Source organism: Narcine bancroftii, chromosome 5 (assembly GCF_036971445.1).
Source record: "Narcine bancroftii isolate sNarBan1 chromosome 5, sNarBan1.hap1, whole genome shotgun sequence".
In the NCBI taxonomy this organism is placed as follows: domain Eukaryota; kingdom Metazoa; phylum Chordata; class Chondrichthyes; order Torpediniformes; family Narcinidae; genus Narcine; species Narcine bancroftii.
In genome coordinates this window covers 16,928,109-16,949,251 of record NC_091473.1, presented here as the reverse complement: position 1 = coordinate 16,949,251, position 21,143 = coordinate 16,928,109, and the positions used below count along the sequence as shown (strand labels likewise).

At 44.1% G+C, this 21,143-nt stretch overlaps 1 protein-coding gene across 1 annotated transcript in view; it reads left to right on the top strand.

Annotated features, from left to right (window-relative positions):
• plxnd1 (plexin D1) overlaps positions 1 to 21,143 on the top strand; it is a 116,130-nt gene that overhangs the window by 26,502 nt on the left and 68,485 nt on the right. The window contains exons 2-6 of the mRNA XM_069936897.1: positions 7,696 to 7,872; positions 9,073 to 9,204; positions 11,155 to 11,255; positions 16,230 to 16,362; positions 17,943 to 18,123. Of these exons, the coding sequence (XP_069792998.1) occupies positions 7,696 to 7,872; positions 9,073 to 9,204; positions 11,155 to 11,255; positions 16,230 to 16,362; positions 17,943 to 18,123 (724 nt within the window). The remainder of the gene's footprint in view (positions 1 to 7,695; positions 7,873 to 9,072; positions 9,205 to 11,154; positions 11,256 to 16,229; positions 16,363 to 17,942; positions 18,124 to 21,143) is intronic.

Below are 21,143 nucleotides of genomic sequence, written 5' to 3'. Positions count from 1 at the left end.
GGATGATGTTATAGTGTACTTAACAGAGCCAGAACTATCAATAAAAGAATTATATAAGAAATTGAAGGAATATGGAGAAGTGTCGGGTTACAAGATAAATGTAAATAAAAGTGAAGCAATGCCTATGAATAATGCGGATTTCTCAAAATTTAAGATGGCATCTCCATTTAGATGGCAAATGCAGGCAATAAGATACCTAGGTGTACAAATAAACAAAAATCTCGTCCAACTATATAAACTCAATTATTATCCACTAATGAAAAAATTACAGGACGATTTAGAGCATTGGAAAGATTTACCACTAACACTAATAGGAAGGATAAACTGTATTAAAATGAACATTTTTCAAAGGATATTATATTTATTTCAGGCATTGCCAATACAACTGACAGAAAAATTCTTCAAGGAGTTAAAGAAAATAATAAGGAAATTTTTATGGAGAGGGGGGAAACCGAGGATAGCACTAGATAAATTAACAGAATGTTATAAACAAGGAGGCTTACAACTGCCAAACTTTAAAAATTATTATAGAGCCGCACAATTAAGATACCTATCAGATTTTTATCAAACAAGGGAAAAACCAGACTGGATGAGATTAGAATTAGATAAAATAGGGGAAAAGAAACCTGAACACATATTATATAAATGGGATGAAAAATTGGTACAACATAGAAGTTCTCCAGTATTACATCATCTCCTCAATATTTGGAAGAAGATTCATGTAGAAAGAAATAAAACAAATTATCAATTACCAAAACTAATATTGACGCAAAACAAGTTACTCCCTTTTACAATAGATAACCTTTCCTTTAGAGAATGGGAAAAAAAAGGGATTAAAAGAATAGAAAATTGTTTTTCAGGAAATAGATTCTTATCCTTTGAACAAATGAAAGATAAGTACAATATAACTGGAGATACAGCGCTGGCATATTACCAATTGAGATCTTACTTGAAGGATAAATTAGGAAGCAGTTTGAGTTTGCCAGAGGCAAGTAACCTTGAATATGTGATTACAAATACAATGATAATCAAAAGATTTATAACAAATATGTATATTAAACTGCAAGAAAAGGAGAATGAGGAAACAAATGGTAAAACTAAGCAAAAATGGGAACAAGATTTAAATATAAAGATAAAAAAGGAAACATGGGAGAAATTATGTTCTGGAACGATGAGAAATACAATAAATACGAGGCTACGTATGATACAATATAACTGGATACACAGACTATACATTACACCTCAAAAGTTAAATAAATGGGACCCAACAGTATCTGATAGATGTTTTCGATGTAAAAAAGAAATGGGAACAACAATTCATGCAATCTGGACATGTGAGAAAGTAGAAAAATTTTGGGAAGATCTCAACCAGATATTAAATAAAATAACAGAAAACAATATACCAAAGAATCCAGAGATCTTTCTCCTAAGTAACATAAAAAACAAAGAATTTGGAACTGATTTGGAGGATGCACAAAAAAGATTTGTTAAGATAGCTCTAGCAGTAGCAAAAAAATGTATTATGTCAACCTGGAAATCGGAAGATAATTTGAAAATACAACAATGGTATATAGAAATGAATAAATGTATTCCATTAGAAAAAATAACATATAGTTTAAGAAATAATATTGAAATATTTGAACAAATATGGGAGCCTTACATTAAATACAATAGCGAAAACCTACCGGGAACAATCATTACCTAAGTTGATGGAAGGAGAAGGAAAGAAAAGAATGGACTCAGTAGAATTTCTGGTGTTTTTTTTAGTTGAGTGACAACATTGTCTGACTGGTTTAATGTATCCTAGATTGTATACCTTAAATGGATGGGAGGGGGGGTGGGGGGGGGTGGGTTGGGAGGAGGGGTGGGGGGGAGAAAATGTCACTGTATATGTGTGAAAAGGAAAAAGTGTGTATCATGGCTAATGTGATTTATGGTGTGAAAAATAAAAAAAAAGATAAAGTATTTATAGGTAATTCTTTAAAAAAAACTGCAATAGCATCCAGTAAATTAAAAGAGGTAATAATAGAGGATATTCACCAAAGGCACCATTGTGTGCAATAAAAAAAGTGGTGTTACAACAGTGCAGGGAATCTTTTTATGGTGTCAGAGCAGTCTGCGATCAGTGCAACAAGGGGAGTTCAGGAGCCTGATAGCTGTTGGAAATAACCTAGAGATGTTGGCCTTCAGGCTTCTGTACCTGCTACTCAAAGGTAGAAGTGAGAAGAATTTGTGCTCAGGCTGATGGGGGTCCTTTATGATGTTTGCTGCCTTCTTGAGGTAGTGCTTCTCATGGGCGTCTGCAGTGGAAGGGAGTTCGGAACCGGTGATGGACCTGACTATGTTTGCGGTCTTCTGTGTTCCTGGGCAGTTGAATTTCCAAACCAGGCTGTGATGAAGCCAGTCAGTATTCTTTCCACAGTGCACCTGGAGATGTTCGACAGAGTGTCCGGCGACATGCCTAATCTCTTCACACTTCTCAGAAAGTAGAGGAACTGATGTGCCTTATTCACAGAGGAGAGAACCAGGTGTGGGGAAGGGGGAATGTACAAAATTGGAGATTGGGTATGAGGTGATAGTGCTAGCCTGAATTCTCTGTTTCCATGCTGCATAACTCAATGAAATCAACTGGGAAAGTGGGCCAACAAACGGCAGATGCAATTTAACTCGGACAAGTGATGCATTTTGTGAAATTAAATGCAGTCCAGGATATACAATGGGGATAGCAAGGCCTTGGGAGTATTGTAGGACAGAGAGACCAAAATGTACTAGCAGTGAACAGGTGAATAGGGTAGTGAGTAAGGTGTATGGCATATTTGCCATAGTTGGATGATGGGTTGGGATGTCATTTAACAGCTGTGCAAGATATTGCTAAGATATCAATGTTTGGAATATTGGATGCATTTCTGGTCTCCATACTACAGGAAGGCTATGATTAAACTGGAGAAGGGGCAGAAAAGATGCACCAGGCTGTTCTGAGTCTGAAGGGCTTGAGTTAGAAGGAGAGACCAGATAGGCTGGGATTGTTTTTCGCTGGTGTGCAGGAAGCTGATACAAGTTTATAAAATCATGAGAGGTACAGAATTGATGGATGGTAATAGTTACTCCAGGGTAGATGGGTTGCATTGGCTATTATTATTTGTGAATCACATGGAATCGGATTTAGTTGGGATAAAACAAAAGGAGAGAACAAGATTGATGCAGAATTATGGAGTGAACAGAGCAGTGGAATCCAACTTGCATTGGTGCAGGAGTATGGTATGAGTCAGAAAGGGATTAGATTGGGATTTATTCAGGATTTTGGTGAGAGAATGGGATCATGGCAGTGCAGTGTCATTAAAGTGATATAAATAAAAGCCTTTATTGAGAAAATAGCCAGATAATGGATGGATATTGGAAATGTTTAAGTATTAATATTAGTACCACTTGGGTGACATGATTAGTGCAGAGGTTAGCCTGATGTTATCACCACACCAGCGAGCTGAGTTTGAATCCAGCACTGTCTGAAAGAACTTTGTACATTCTCCACATGTCTGCATGGGTTTTCCCTGAGTGCTCCAGTTTCCTCCAAAGCATATGGGGTTGTAGATTAATTGGGTGTAATTGGCCAACTCCATCTTTAAATTCATGGATGACATGTCCGTCATAACATTTCCAACAATTATGAAGTGGAGTACAGAAGAGGGGAGGAACTCACTCCTCTGGCTCACACCAGTAGTGCTGAGGTGGAGGTAGTAGACAGCATTAACTCCATGGGTGAAACATCTCCAGTGACCTGTCCTGGCCCACCCACATTAGTACGCTAGCCATGGAAGTGCCTTGACTTCCTCAGAAGTCTGAGAAAATTTGACACATCACCAACACAACTTCTACAGGTGATGTTGAAGCTTTATAAGGCAGTGGTGAGACATCTGAATATTGTGAACAGTTTTGGGCTTCTCATTTAAGAAAGGATGTGCTGAGAGGGCTCACAAGGATGATTCCGGGATTGAAAAATATATCAAATGAGGAGCAGCAGCAGTAAGCAGACACAAACTCAAAGACTGTACAACAGGCTTTATTTGGCTCAAAGTCTCTGCTGCAGTTGTGGCTGTGATAGTGGCTCTCGAGTGACTGGCTCGGGAGAGGCTGGCTCAGGACTATATCCCGGTCGGATGATTGACAGCTGGCCAGGTGGAGTTAGCCCCTTAGGGGTCTATTCAGGTCAGCAGATTGACAGCTGGCCATTTGTAGTCTATCCTCCAGTGGTCTTCCTGCAGGTACAGAGATCGCCCCCTGCAGTAGGCTAGTGGTGTATCACCACACAACGTTTGACAGTTCTTGGCCTGCATGCATTGGAATTTAGGAGAATGAGGGGGGATCTCAATGAAACATTTCAAATGTTGTAAGGCATGGACAGAGTAAATATAGAAAAGTAGTTTCCCTTGGTGGAAGAGTCTAGGGCAAGAAGACATAACTTCAGGATTGAAGGGTGCCAACCTAGAACAGAGATGCGGAGGAATTTCTTCAGCCAGAGGTTGGTAAATCTGTGGAATTTGTTGTCACAGGCAGTTATGGAGGCCAAGTCATTAGGTGTATTTAAGATAGAGATTGATAGGTTCTTGATTAGTCAGAGCATCAAAGGTTATGGGCATTGGGGCTGAGTGGGAAAATGGATCAGCTCATGATTAAATGGCGGGGCAGATTTGAGGGGCTGAATAGACTATTTTTGCTCATGTCTTGTGGTCTTATAGGTGGGCCATTGAAAGGATCCTATCAGGATGCATCACTGTGTGGGGAAGGAAATGCTCTGCTCAAGGCCACAAGAAACTGAAGAAGATTGTGAACGTGGCTCAGTCCATCGCATACACATCCTTTCTGAAATGGGCCAACCAGAACTCCAACCAGTATTCCAAGTGTGGCCTGACCAAAGTTTTATATCAGATCAGATACTATTTATTGTCCTGTAATAAAACGGGAATGTAATATTACACAGAATTGCCTTTAGTCTGCCATAAGGCAGACAAAGATTCAGCATTAGCATTACCTGGCACCCCTTACTGTCAAAGAAAGTAAAGTAAAAGAGAGTCCCCTCAGAGACATTGAGTGACCATGGACACACATTCATTGCTTCTGCAGTTGCACAGACTCCTGTTCAGTTCCAACCATCCGCAACCTGAGCCCAGATCCAAACCTCCAACATTGATGAGAAAGCTTTCAGTGCCCAGGGCCCTTCGGGAACCCTTTTCGTTCTCAGTACCCTCTTAAATCCCAGTTTTGATACTTGGTTCTCATGAACTAGTCTTCAGCAGCCTGCAGCCTGATGTGAGTCATTTGACTTCAAGTTGCCCGCAGCCTGTGTGGGTTGCAGGCTTCTACCGAACACAGGTGGCACCAGCACAGACATTGTGGTTGCAGGATTTTAAATAAAACACTATCAGTTCCTCTACCATTAAATGCTGTACAGACACGTAGGCAGTTGAATGGGCATTAGGATCCTACATGGAATGTTGATGAATATCTCTCCATCCCCTTCATGTTCATGTGTCTATCCTGAAGCCTTTTGAACACCACTATTGTATTGGCTTCCACCATGGCTTCTGGCAGCCTGTTCCAGGCACCCATCACCCTCTGTGTGAAATATTTGTCCCGCTGATGTCTCCGCTCCCCGCTCTCCCTGGGTCCATACCAGTGGCAGCACTGCAGTAACAACAGCTCTGGCAGCACCGCCATATATTTTACTGCAATGTGACCTTCTTATTTTTATACTCAATGCCCTGCCCAATGAAGTCAAGCATCCCATTCACCTTTGATCCCATCTGATCTACTTATTTGACGACTTGAAAGGAGCTGTGGGCCTGGACCCCCAGATCCCTCTGAATACCTTTGGTTTTATGAGCCCTGTCATTAGCTGTATACATTCCCCTGACATTGGACCTCCCAACGTGCAACACCTCACACTTGTCCAGATTAAATTCTGCCTGCCATTTTCTCTGCCCATACCTGTAACAAACCTATAACCTGTTGTATCCTCTGATAACTCTCTACATTGTCCACAGCTCCACCGATCTACAAACTAACTCGCCATCCATCTACTTTTCCACCCAAATTATTTATATATTTCACAAACAACAGAGCTCTTACCTTTTTTTTAAAAATCAGTTTTCAACACTGTCTCTCCCAGTCTCGATGAACATCACCTATTCCTTTTCTCCCACTGACGTTCCTCAACCCACTGACGTTCCTCAACCCATTGACATTCCTCAGCCTCACTGTCGTTCCTCAACCCACTGATGTTCCTCAACCCCACTGACGTTCCTCAACCCACTGACGTTCCTCCACCCACTGAAGTTCCTCAACCCCAGTGACGTTCCTCAACCCCACTGTCATTCCTCAACCCACTGGCATTCCTCAACCCACTGATGTTCCTCAACCCCACTGTCGTTCCTCAACCCACTGACATTCCTCAACCCACTGACGTTCCTCAACCCCACTGACATTCCTCAACCCCACTGACGTTCCTCAACCTCACTGAGTTCCTCCAGCAGAATGTTTGTTGCTGTCTTTAACTTTGCTTGATACACACGACTGGGGCATGTGTGGGGTTTTGAATCTCAAAGTAATCAATGACCAAATGTCAGCTCTTATTGACAATGATCACTTTAAATGTGCTCTTCCCTTTGACAATAGAAGAGAGGAGTGGGGGCAGGAATTCAGGAGGTGGAACAGGTGGTCGAGAAGCCTTTAAACTATGGTGCAGAGGCAAAAAGGAAGAAATAGCAAGAACATTATGGATAAAAAGCAGTATCATCAGAACAGATACGAGAGAGCAACTGGGAGAATGGGAAGGAGTGCTTACAGGAACAGATGGAAGGAAGTGATCAAGATGGCAGTGGGCGTGATTGCACAAAACTATCCTGAGATGCAAAGTGATTAATCAAAAAAAGGAACAGATGGATATAAATTGCAGCAGGGTGAATATTGGTTGCGAGATTATGCAATTTTCAGGAAATGGGTGAATGAGAACGATGTGAAGGATTGTTTGAGTTTGATCTACTGAATTTGTGCACGTTTCTTGGATTGGCCTCCTGGTAATGTCAGCAGGGATTGACAGGTCTTTGGAAGTTCTGCCAGTACAAACAGAGGAAGATTGATCCTGGGTTGAGTAGAAGGCAGCTACATGAAGAATTGATGGAGTACTAAACTTTGTTAAATGGGGGAAGTGGATGAAGGAGTAAAAAGAAATGATGTTCCAGTGGTTTATTTCTGCTTAGTGAATTGATTCAATACCTCCAACTCAATAAAATACAGATCCACATGAGAATTCTGTGAAATAAAAAAGTGAGAAAAAAGATGACACTGTGGACTATCCACGTGGCTGGATTTTTTTGTGGACAGTATGTGGTCATTTCACAGCTGGAGAGAATGCAACAGAGAAGGGCTGTATGAGTGTCGCACAGAGAACACAGAGGGAGAAGCAGGGTGGTGGGTTTAGGGGACTGCAGGTCAGGACTAGGTCCCTGGTCTTGGAACACAGGCATCCCTAACTTCTTGTTAGTGCATGTCCCATGGGCAGGAGGTGGGTGATCTTGGGCCTGGGGTGTGCATCCCTGGGTAGGGACTTGGTGACCTGGGCAGGGGATGGGTATCCATGCACAGGGAGTTTGCCCATGCTTCAGGAGAATGCTAACGGGACCTGGTATGCTCTTTCCCCAGCTCCATGCGGAACAGCTGGATTGCGGGGCTGCCCATCTGCAGCATCCTCTGTCCATCAGGGAACCAGTGAAGGCTTCACCGATTGTGGTGGAGCGGGGCCTGACCTCAGTGGCGGTGTCGGGTCTGAATAACTACACTGTGGTGTTTCTGGGCACAGCCAAAGGGAGCCTGCTGAAGGTATGGTCACTCCACATGCTCCAGTCTGCTCCTCCTGCAGACAGCCCTGGTGCCTATCCCTCCCTCCTGGCCATTGGCACCCCCTTAACCGTCATGAACCCTGCTCATCCTTCTCACTCTGAGGTATGGTTTAGCTACTGAACCAGAGACCAGCTCTGGACCCAGACATTGCTGGCCCAACATCAGTCTCTGCTTGTACACTGGGATCAGGTTTTAGTGCCTTGCAGCAGTATTGGGGTGGGGGGGGAAGAAACTATGCCAGAAAGGGTGGGTTTCTACCCCACCCCCTGTCTGCTGTGTTCATCTCCTGCACAGGTTGTCCCTGTGCATGCACAACCCACAGCCAACAGTGTCATTGGAAGCTGATATCACACTGAGGATTGCCTGCTCTCACCGTGGGGAGTCACTGAAAAGAAACTTTGCCCGCCAATCACATTGGAAAAGGACCCTCCATGCCCATTAACCTGTGGCTGTTTGTGGAATCTTGTTGTGTTCATTTGGGCTGCAGTATTTCCCTGTACGACACCTCCGGATACATCTCACCTTCAGATGTTCATTATTTCTAGAGGTTTCTGCTAGAAGGCTGACTCCGCTGGGCGTGAGCCACCTGGGGCGCAGCATGGCTCTCCGTGGCAGGCCCAACCCCACACTGGCAGCCTCTGACACCTGCCGTGCCTGAGTGCGTGCAGGAAGAACCCAGCACTAGTGGGGCTGGCCTTGGGCACTTTCCAGCACTGGCAGGAGATGTAGCCAGTACCCAGAGCTTAAACTGGATATAAAGGCAAGTCAAGGAAGGATCTTCCTCACAATGGGCACAGACTCTGTGACCTGTCTGGGCTACCTGCGTGCCATTGAACCGTAAAAAAACACTACAGCACAGAAACAGGCCTTTTGGCCCATCTAATCTGTGTCAAACTTTTATTCTACTTAGTCCTATTGACCTGGGCCCAGACCATAGCCCTCCACATCCCTCCCATTTGTGAACCTATCCAATCTTCTCTTAAATGTTGAAATCAAGCTCGCACTTCAGCTCATTTTCACCAAGTTCCACCCCTCCCCTCGATGTTCCCCCTATACATCTCCCCCTTCACTCTTGACCCATGCCCTCTAGTTCTCGTTCCATGTACGAAAAGGAGGCGATTGTGTGGGGCGGGGACGTGGCAGTGGTGGAGGAGCCAGCATCTGCCTTTGATCTTCCAGCTAACGCTGCAGCGGGACCTGCTGGTGGTGAAGAGGGAGGTTCTTCCAGTGGCTCCAGGTGAGACCGTCCATCACATCATGCACTTTGACCCTGAAGACCAGAACTACCTCTATGTGATGACAACTTATCAGGTGTGTAGAGAGATTTTTTTTAAACTTTATTTATTCGTTCAAAAAACAAATAATATGACATATACAGCAATTAAACATGAACATGAACTTTTTAATATATATATATATATATAGAGAAAAAAAGAAAAAAAAACCCCCTCCCTTCAGCCAATTCTCCTAAGGAGAGCCATAAAAAAGAAGAATATTAAAGAAAAAGTTAAATATACATATTAAAATCTAATCAATATAAATTGAAATGTAAATATTCTGAGTATAAAAACCACTTATTAATAAAAAAATTATAATTATCATGCAAAACATACATAATTTTTCCATTATTAAACAATATTTCATCTCATTATGCCATCTATTAATATCAATCATATTCGTATCTTTCCACGTACTAGCAATACATTTTTTCGCTACAGATAAAGCTAAATACACAAAAGCAAGTTGGAATTTATCTAATCCAAAACCTTTCAGAGGTTGCAAACTACCCAATAAAAATACTGTTGGATCTAAAACTATTTTAATCTTATACAGGTATTCTAAAAATGATTGAATTTTCTTCCAAAAAGGTTGTATATGTATACATAACCAAACAGCATGAAAAAAAGTTCCAACCGTATCACCACATCTAAAACACAAATCTGATTCATTAAAACCATATTTTTAAAATTTTTCTGGTGTCAAATATAATTGATGTAAAAAATTGTAATTAATCATTCCTAATGTGCATTTATCAATCTAGTTACACTATCATAACAAATATCTAACCAATCCTCTTCAGAAAAAATAAAACCAATATCCGCTTCCCATTTAATTTTAGATCTATCCCAACCCTGTGTGTGCAGAGTTGAAGCCGACCTAGCCAACCCCCCTCCCCCCATGCCCCCTTACCATTTATGCGGTCATTTCACTCAATATTTAAATTGTAAGTTACTGCCAAGAGAGCAAAGAATAAAAGGTACAGTACACCCTGGGGCACACTGAAATGTAGATGTCACTTCCTGGCCATACTGGGATTTAGTGCAGGCACTCATGTAAGTGGATTATTGTCCACAGGCACGTATGCAGGCTAGTTATTGTCCACAGGCACGTATGCAGGCTAGTTATTGCCCACAGGCACACACACAGGCTGCTCATTGTTCATAGGCACCAACGCAGACTGGTTATTGTCCACGGGCAAACATGCAGGCCAGTTAATGTCCACAGGCACACGTGTGGTCCAATCAATATCCACAGACAGAGACAGGCTGGTCAATATCCACAGGCACAGACTGGTTATTGTCCACAGACACTTGTGGTCCGGTCAATATCCACAGACACAGACACAGACTGGTTATTGTTCACAAGCATAGACACAGGTTGGTCATTGAGTCCAGGCACAGACACAGGTCGGACATTGTGTCCAGGCACAGACACAGGTCGGTCAATGTACGCAGGCACAGATGCAGGCTGGTTATTGTCCATGGGCACACACGCAGGCCGTTTGCTGTCCACAGGAACAGTTGCAGACCAGTGAAATGAATTGCACTCCTTGAATCTGACCGAAATGCCCTGTCCAGATTGCAGGGACTCTCTGCCCTGTATTGAACGTCCAGTCCTCCCTGTCCATCCCGAGTGTCTTGTCCCCTCTCCCTGTTGTGTGAGCATGCTGAGAGTTGCCGGTGCTCACTGTGATGAGATTGCACTGTTCAGCACCTCAGGCCCCCACTCTCACCTCCTCCACACACAGCTGGTGCAGTTTTCACCAACCCTTGGAGTTTGACTGGCCCTGGAGGCAGCTTATCCAGATCTCCCATGAGCTTTGCTGCTGTTCACTGAGTGGTTGTAGGCTTGGTGAATTATTTGGAGCCTCCTGTTACTCACTGTCCTGTCCACTGAATCACTGGTCATCCTGTTCCCTATCGATCTCCCATTGGCCATTCTGTTTCTGAGTCCTTGTCTCTATTTTCTTGCTTTTCACAGGTCAGTCGGGTGAGAGTTGCCTCCTGTGACCAGTTCCAGACCTGCCAGGAGTGTTTGGGAGCTCTTGATGCCCACTGTGGTTGGTGCACCTTGGAGAGTCGGTAAGAAGGATATTAGGAAAGACTCCATTCCCCTCTTTGAATGGGTATCCCTCCACGAGGAAGTGGGTGGACCTTTAAACAAAACAAAGCACTGAGATGCCAGAAGTCTGCAACAAAAACAGATAATCCTGCAGGAACTCAACAGATCAGGCAGCATGTGTGGGGAGAGAGGAAAGCTCAGGTTTCAGGAAAATGGATCAGAAATAGAACACTGCTTACTGAGAAGGGAGGGGCTGGAGGAGCAAAGTGAATGGGTGTGACATGAGAATCCAGAGTCGTCTCCCTCAGTACCTACCCCTGCGATGGCAAGAAATGCTGCAATTGTGCCTACACCTCCTTCCTCAGGGCCCCAAACAATTCTTACAAATGCAACACTTTATTGTGAATCTGCAGGAGTTATCTGCTGCATTCGGGGTTCCCAGTGTGGCCTCCTTTACATTGGGGAGACTGGACACATACTGGAAGAATCTTCGTTCTGCCTGCTACAACAGCAAGGACCTCTCAGTGGTCAACCATTTCAAATCCACACACCGTTCCCACACTGACATATCTGTACATGGCCTCATGCACTGCCAAACTGAGGTTGCCTGCAAATTGGAGAAACAGCACCTAATATTCCGTCTTGGCCAGGGGGTCCCAATCTTTTTCTTTCCACTCACATACCTCCTTAAGTAATCCCTACATCATTGGTGCTCTGTGATTAGTAAAGGATTGCTTAAGGTGGCATGTGGGTGGAAAGAAAAAGTTTGAAAACCTCTGTTTTAATCGTACCTAATTGATTCGTTATGTGCACAGTTTCATAACTCTAAAGGAAGTGGGCCAATGACAATTTCTCTCAAGCAAAATATTTCAGTAACTATTGGGTCTAGAGCAGTAATTCTCAACCTTCCCTTCCCACTAACATACCACCTTAAGCAACCCCTTACTAATCACAGAACACCGATGGCATAGGGATGACTTAAAGTGATATGTGAGTGGAAAGAAAAAGGTTGAGAACCACTGGTCTAGGTACTCTCGAATCAGACAGCTTTCACATCGACCTCCAATTTCCTATGACCTTTAATCTATTAGCCTGTGCTCTTCTCCCTCCCCCTTTCTCCCTCCTCTCTTCCTCCCCCTCACCCCCAACCTTTTATTTAGGTATCTGCCTGTTTTTGTTTCTATCTGACGAAGGCCCCAGGCCCAAAAGGTTGGCTACCCTTTACTTCCTGTGAATGCTGCATGACCTGCTGAGTTTCTCCAACGTGTTAGTATATGGCACTGTACCCCTGCAGAATTCCCCGTGTAACTCAGGGAGAGCAGTGAAGGTCACAGCTTCGAGAAGGTGCAAACAGAGAGAGATAAATGGCAAGGGTCCTCTGTAAGATCGAGTATCCCAACGGAGAAATCTGGAAATAACCTGGCACAAATTTGTGTCATGAGACTCCATGGTGGTGCATTGAATAGTTTCATGCTGGAGGTTGAACGGGTAAGGTCAATGAACTCGATGTGGTGTGGTACGCAGGACTGGGACATTGTAGTGGTTACTGGAATATGGGTATGGAAGGGGCAGGACTGGCAGATCAGTGTACCAGGGAACAAATGCTACAGGTGAGGGAAAGGTGGAGATAGGGAAGTGAGGGAGTTGGTGTTGCTCTTGGAAGTGAATATTATGGCAGTTCCTCAGGAGAATATTCTTGAGGGAAGGACTAATGAGGCTCAGTGGGTGGAATGTAGAAATGAGAAGGGGATGACCACTTTGATGGGGTTTATCATTGGTCCCTACGGCAAGTAGGAACTAGAGGAGGAAATGTGGAGGGAGCTCACAGTCTGAACAATAAGGTATCAATGGGTGACTTCAACTTCCCTCTGATTGACTGGAACTCCCATTGTGTAAATGCTGTGGACAGGGCAGTTTCTGAACTGAGCTTTTTTGAACAATATGTTGAGAAGGCCTGACTAGAAAGAGTGAAACACAACCTCCTTTTGGGGGATGAAGCAGTGCCAGTGACTGAAGTATCAGTGGGGGAGCGTTTTGAAGGGTGGAAGGAAACCGGAGCACTCAGAGGAAACCCACACAAAAACGGGGAGAACGTTCAACCTCCTTACAGACAGCACAGGATTCAGACCCAATTCACTGGTGCATTGCACTAACCGTGCCACCCACGATGTTTACAAGATCACAAGATATAGGAGCAGAAGTAGGTCCATTGGCCCATCAAGTCTGCTCCACCATTCTAATCATGATCCAAACCATCCTCCCACTCACTCCCACTTCCCAGAACTCAATTAGTTTCAACATAACGTATAAGAGCAGGGATGTAATGTTGAGACTCTATTGAGTACTTGTGAGACCTCATTTGGAGTACTGTGTACAGTTTTGGGCACCTTAGTTTCAAAAAGGTGTGCTAGCATTGGAGAAGGTTCAGAGAAAAGTTATAAGAATGATACCATGAATGAAAGGGTTAGCACGTGAGGAACAATTGTCAGCTCTTGAACTGTACTTGTTGGAATACAGAAGGATGAGGGGAGACCTCCTAGAGGCATTTTGAAAGAAAGGCTGGACAGAGTAAAAGTGGCAAGGATGTTTCTTGTGGTAGGGGATTCTAGGACAAGAGAGCATAACCAGATAAATGGGCGTCCATTTAAAATAGAGACATGGAAAAATTTCTTAAGTCAGAGGATCGTGAGTCTGTGTAACTTCTTGTCACAGGTGGGTGTGGAAACAAGGTCGTTGGGTGTATTTAAGGCAGAGATTGACAGGTATTTGATTAGTCACGACTTCAAGGGTTATGGGGAGAAAGCTGGGGAGTGGGACTGAGTGGGAGGATGGTTTGGATCATGATTAGAATGGTGGAGCAGACTTGATGGGCCAGTGGACCTACTTCTGCTCCTATATCTTGTGATCTTGTAACATCGTGGGTGGCATGGTTAGTGCAATGCACCAGTGAATTGGGTTTGAATCCTGTGCTGTCTGTAAGGAGGTTGCACTCTGCAATATCTCCCCTGTTTGTGTGGGTTTCCTCTGAGTGCTCCGGTTTCCTTCCACCCTTGTAGGTTAATTGGGGTATTTTGGAGGCACGGGCTCATGGACCAACAGGGCCTATAACTGTGCTGTATGTCTAAATTAAAATTAAGGAAAAAAAATTGAGGAAAAAAAACTGGTCCATCAGTTAAAGTAATACACCAGGGCAAAGCTAATCTGTCAGAAACGGTTGGGGGTGGGACATCTGGCAAGGAGAGGTTGCAAACGTTCCTCCTGGGGTGCAGGAGGTTCTGGGGCAACCCTTTTGAGGTTTTCGATCATGAGGGCTAGCTAAGGTGAAAGGTCACAGACGTGTTCCCAGGGTGGCTAGACTAACTCTTGAGGGCAATGATTAAGGGGAAAGATTTAAAGGGGACCCGAGGAGCAACTTCTTCACACAGAGGGACGTGGGTGGGTGGAACAAGGTGCCAGAGGAAGTGGTGGATGTGAGTACATTTGCAATGTTTGGACAAATACATAGATGAGAAAGGTTTAGAGGGCCAAGCCTGGGCAAATTAGGCCAGTACAGATGGACACCTTGGTTGTTGTGGACAACGAGGGGTGATAGGCCTCTTTCTGTGCTGCAGAACTCCGACTGGTCTCACAGTGTCACTACATGGGATGCTGTTTAAGAGAAGAGGGTTGGGGTCTAGCACATCCACCCTGCTGCAGAAAAACAACAGCAAAAATCTTCGGATTATTGCTGCTGTTTTTTCAGGAAGTGCAGTCAAACTGAGACTGATTGAGGGAGAAAGAGGGGAAGGAAATGTTGCTCCGCATCTTTGTTACAGAGCAACAAAAGAATTGTTGCAAATAAGGTGGGTACGCGACTTCGTGTAAATGCATCCACAGGACCCGTGACTAAAATGCATGTTCCTGTTATGGCCTGGAGTTGTTACTCCCTTCTGCCCTACATTAAAGGAATACCACAAAAACACACAGTCCAAAATATCCCCACCAACAAGCAGGATGCCCATTCACCAAAGGCTATGAATGTTGTGTGAATGCCTCACAATGGAGTCATGTGTCTGGTTATGAATGCCCTGTGTTTGTCCTCTTTAGTGACTGCTTGGCAAACATAGAGGTTATAAAAGTCCGACATGCCACCTGCAAGCTGTGTTTGAGTACCCCATGAACACCCAATAATGTGATTGCATTGGAAAAAGCATAGAGAATGTTGCCTAGGCTCGGGGGAGATCAGTTAGACTGAAGAGTCTGGGTTTGTCTCCCCATGGAGCCAGGAAACTGAAGGATAGACCTGACTGGGTATGAGAAGGTATTAGAGACCTGTTTAGGGGGCAAATGGATCCAGAGGGCCTACCTCAGCCCCTCTAGATCCATTTACTATCGCTGAGCTATCAAAAACAAAAGGCATGGGTTAATAGTGGATGGAAGGGATGTCAAAAAGGTCACTGTTTTACATCGTGGTTGTTAAAATACACGTGTTTAGAGATTATGGTGATGGAGATGCAGTCACTACATTTAAGGAGAAGGATACAGACCTGGTACAGGTAAATGATGATTATACACTGGATGACAGAGAAGTCTGCATTTCACAGTGTGAGCAACACACAGTGGGCACTTACTCTTACAGACTGTGTGTCACCCACACTGTCCTATACAAAGTCAGTGATGATGTATGCCACTCACACTGTCCTGTATACAGTGAAAAGGCAACATATATGACCATTGTGTGTGTATTGCTCACACTGGTGTGTGTAGGAGAAATGCCTTGTGCATATGCCAATGTGTGACGTTTGCTTATCCTGTGAATGGCTCAAGAGTATTGTGTATCGTGTTTGTGCATCCTGTCCATGTCTCACTCTGCTGCATGTATAGTGTTTGAGCTGCCTGTGCATGTCTCATGGTTTTCTTTTTGGTGATCATACATCCCATTCATGTCTCACTCTGCAATATCTATAGTCATTGAGCCAATGCATGACCTAAGCTCTTGACATCTTCCTTCCCAGCTGCTCTTTGCAACAGGACTGTGACAATTCTGCTGAGCCTTCCTTCTGGATCAACCTCAACTCTGGAATACCAAAGTGTCCCACCATGAACATCACTCCATCGACAATTGACGTCAGCCTCGCCGCCCAAAACGTACTGTATCAACTCCTCCTCTGATGCCAGGGGCTGAATTCTTACTGTTTGCTGGTCCCTGAATCAATTTAAGGGACACACTTATGTCAGATCCTGTAGGCACCAACAGCTGTCCACAGGGAATGAAAGGGCTCAGCAGTAAAGAGAGTGGTGGTCCTGGGTCATGAGGGTTATTGCTGACACAGGAGCCATCATGCACTTGATCAATGCTGCCATTATCTGTGTTTACTGTGGCTGTCACTGCCTGCAGCAGTAATAACACAGAGTGACCATTGGCAATCTCTGTCCTTGTTTTCGTCTGAAGAGGCTAATTTTAATCTATATTGCCCCAGCCGGTTGCCCCAGATGTGGGACGGTCAGCGGGATGCTTTCATAGTGCCAGTGACCCAGATTCCCCAAATGTCTGTAAGGTGTTTGTACATTCTCACTGTAACCTATGTGGGTTTCTTCTAGCTGCTCCGGTTTCCTCTGCGTTCCAAAGACATATGAGGGTTCATCGGTTAATTAGGCACACGGGTGTAATTGATGGCACAGGTTCATGGGCCAGAAATGCCTGTTACCGTGCTGTTTTTTTTAATTTAAAAAAAATCTGAACCCACATTCTTCTGTTCATCCTTCACTTCAAAGCATTCCTGCTCCAACACCATCATATTTGAACATTCGCAGTGTTATCTTGCTCCCTCCTTGTCTCTGCATCTCCTTCCAGGCTTAGAACCTGGCAATACATGCAAATCTGTTACTTCTGGCCACCTGCAAATTCTTGATTTCATTTATAGAATAGTACAGGCCATTCAGGATACGTATACATAAACCTATTCCACAATAATCTAACCCTTCCCTCTCTCATGCCCAAAGCCTTCTATTTTCCTTATATCTATGTGCCTATTATAAGAGTCTTTGGAATGCCTCTGTTGTACCACCCTCCACCACCATCCCTGGCAATGCATTCCCGGCATCCACCATACTGTGTAGAAAAATGTACCTCTGATGTCTCCCCGTAAACTTTTCTCCAGCCACCTTAAACAGATTGACTCTGGTATTTGCTATTGATGCCTCAGGAGAAAGGTGCTGGCTGTCTATCCTATCTCAGCCCCTCGTAATCTTATATATCTCTATTAAGTCATCTCTCCTCCTTCGACATTCCAAAGAGGAAAGCCCCAGCTCTGTCAACCTTGCTCAATAAGACATGTTCTCCAATCCAGGCAACATTCTGGTAAATCTCCTCTACACCCTCCCCAATGTATCTACATCCTTCCCAATGTATCTACATTCTTCATGTAATGGGGCGACCAGAACTGAACGCCATGATTGGTGAATCTGCCTTCTTATCCAATGGGAGTCCCTCCCTGAATATTGGCTTCTCTCTTTCTTTCTGTACCATAACCCTTCAAACTGTCTGATCTTACCAAGCCTTTGGTCACCTGCCCCTTTATTTCAGCCTGGTGTCTATAAGAAATGTTGTGGGCTAGCATCTAAAGTGAAGTACTCATTGGGCTGTGTCTGTTAGAAAAGGAGGAGGTCAATACGGATTGCTCCTACATGTTCCACTGTTGTTCACAGCGATCTTTGTTGCATTGCAGAAACTTGAAATCACAATTGATGGACAAGTCCCACAGCTGATGGAAAGGGATATTCACTGTGTTTATGCAGACCTGGAGAAAACCCTAGCCATCGCACTCAAAAGTGAGTCGAGCCAGTCCCAGTCGGTGCACTGCTCCTTCCTGCAGAAGGACAAGTACCCGGCCTTCCTGTTGAATGAAGGTATGCAGTCAGGCCTGACCCTTCTGTCTGAGCGGTGAGTGGCACAGAGCTGATAGTGACCACGATGCCTGGAAGAACACAGGACGGATGCACTCCTCAGTGCCTCAATCACCCCAACCACTCCACACCCCACTCCCACACCAACATGTCTGCCCATGGTCTCATGCACTGCCAAACTGAGGCCACCTGCAAATTGGACAAACAACACCTTAGATTCTCCAACTGGACAGCATTAACATCAACTTCTCCAATTTTGATTAAACCCCCACCTCCCTGAGTGTCTCTCTTTCCTCATCTCTCTCTCTCCCCTTTCCTCCAGCTACCCACCCCATTCCCTATCAGAGGAGTTATTCTCTCCCCCAATCACCTCAGCATTTCTACCCTTCCCACCTGTCCATCTATCACCTGTTTACCTGTGCTCCTTCCCCTTCCCCTCCCTCCCTCCCTCCCTCCTCTCCTCCTCCTTCCTCCCCTTCACCTTTTTATTCTGGCACCGGCCCAATTATCGATGTTTCTTAATGAAAGGCCCAGGCCTGAAACATTGGTTATCCTTTACTTCCCATAGATGTTATGTGGCCTGCTGAGTTTCTCCAGCACGAGTGTGCATGGACCCTGTTTGAAGCTGAACCTGTCCACCATCCAGATGTGCTGCTGGCATCCTGCTCTAGAATTCCCCCAGTCTAACTTGTGGTCAGAGAGGCATTTGTTCCAAGCTCTCAGCAGGCAGGGCCTTGGAGGGTGTGACCTCCATGAGCTGTCCCATCAACCTGATCCTTGCGTGGCCAAACTAGTTGTGAGATCGCCTTGCTCGAGACTGAGGTGTCCCAGACATCACGCTGAGATCTCACACCCAACAACAACAGAGCACTGGAGGGACTCAGTGGGCCAGGCTGCATCTGTGGAAGGCCAAAGCTGGTCCATGTTTTGTAGCAACAAAGAGGGCAAAGCCGAACAAAAGACTGGGAGGGGGATGGGCAGGGACTAACAAGTGGCAGGTGAACACAGGCCTGCTCTCATTCCATAACTCTCCAGACCTCTCCAATCCACGTACCTATGCAATTTACTCTTAAAACCAAGATTGATCCCAGGTTCACTACATCAGAGGCAGACCATTCCACACTCCCCCCACTCTCTGAGTGAAGAACTTTCCCCTAATATTCCCCCAAAACCCTTCCCCTTTCAGCTTAAAACTGACCTCTCATATTTATCTTCCCCATTCGAAGTGGAAAAAGCCTATTTGTGTCCATTCTGTTTCTGCCTCTCGTAATCTTATAAACCTCTGTCAAATCTCCCCTTGTTTTTCTTTACTCCAAGGAAAAAAGTCCTAACCTGTTTAATCTTTCCTTGCAACTCAACTCCTGAAGACCCTGCAACATCCTAGTAAATCTTCTCTGCACTCTTTCAATCATTGATTTTCTTCCTGCAGGTAGGTGACCAGAACTATACACAATATTCCAAATTTGGCCTCATCAATGTTTTGAACAACTTTAACATAGCATCGCGACTTCTATACTCAATACTTTGATTTTTAAAGGCTATGAGACAAAAAGCTTTCTTCACAACTCTATCGCCCTGGGAACATTCAGGGAACATATATCTGTTTCCCCAGATCTCTCTGCTTGTCCACACTCCTCAGTGCCCTACTATTTATTGTATCTGTCCTACCTTGGTTTGCCCTTCCATAATGTATCACTTCATACACATCTTCATTAAACTCCATCTGCCATTTTTTGTCCCATTTTCCCAGTTGGTCCAGATCCCCCTGCAAGCTTTGAAAATCTTCTTCACTGTCCACATGCCTCCTTTCTTTGTGTCATTTGCAAACTTGCTGATCCAATTTACCACATTATCATCCAGATCATTGATATAGACAACAATGATCCCAATACAGATCCCTGATGCACATCACTAGTCACAGGCCTCCAGTCTGAGAAGCAAACATCCACTACCACTCTCTGTTTTTCCCACACAGCCAATTTCAAATCCAGTTTACAACTTCTCCATGGGTACCTAGTGTCTTAACCTTCTGAACTAACCTCCCATGTGGAACCTTGTTAAAGGCTTAAAGTCCATGTAGACAATATCTACAGCCTTTCCTTCATCTACCTTCTTGGTAACCTCCTCGAAAAACTCTACAAGATACATTAAATACAAACTACCACATACAAAGCCATGCTGAATGTACTCAATCAGCCCATGGCTGTCCAAATACCTATATATCCTATCTCTCAGAACTCCTTGGCCTGTAATTACTTGGTTTACTTTTGCAGCCTTTTTAAAACAACGGGACAACATGAACTACCCTCTGGCTCCTCACCCATGCTAAGGACATTTTGAATATATCTGCCAGGCCCCTGCAATTTCTACACTAGTTTCCTTCAAGGTCCAGCCCGGGGGATTTATCTACCTTTATTTGCAGTAAGACAACAAATACCTCCTCCTCCTTACTCTCCATATGTTCCATGACATTTCTATTTGTTTCCCTTCCTGTCTTATGCACTATGCCATTTTCCTGAGTAAATACTGATGCAAAAAAACCTGTTTAAGATCTCCCCCATGACATGAGACTCCACACATAGTTGACCACTCTGATCCTCTAGGGCAGGGGTGTCAAACTCAAATTCACAGAGGGCCAAAATTAAAAACTTGGACTAAGTCGTGGGCCAAACTAAATATTTATTGAAAATTTTCAACAACATCTGCATGTTTTCTCTTCTTTCAACATATATAATGTTAAACTTTTTCTTATTAAAATAAATGTTTCATAATAGTTTTGTTTAAACTCTTTCCAGAAGAAGCATTAACAAATGAGAAATAAAATATTCAATAAATAATATTTCTCTCTAGCCTTTAAGCTCCTTTTAAATGTTTTTTTTTCACAAGCCAACAAGTCAAAGAAATAACAACTTGCTTCACTGACAAACAGGTTTGTCTTTTAAAATGATGAACATATAGTCTGCCTCCCACCTGTCTTGAAAGGTCCTGTTTTCTGTCTTTAGTTTGGCCATTTTTCGTAAGGG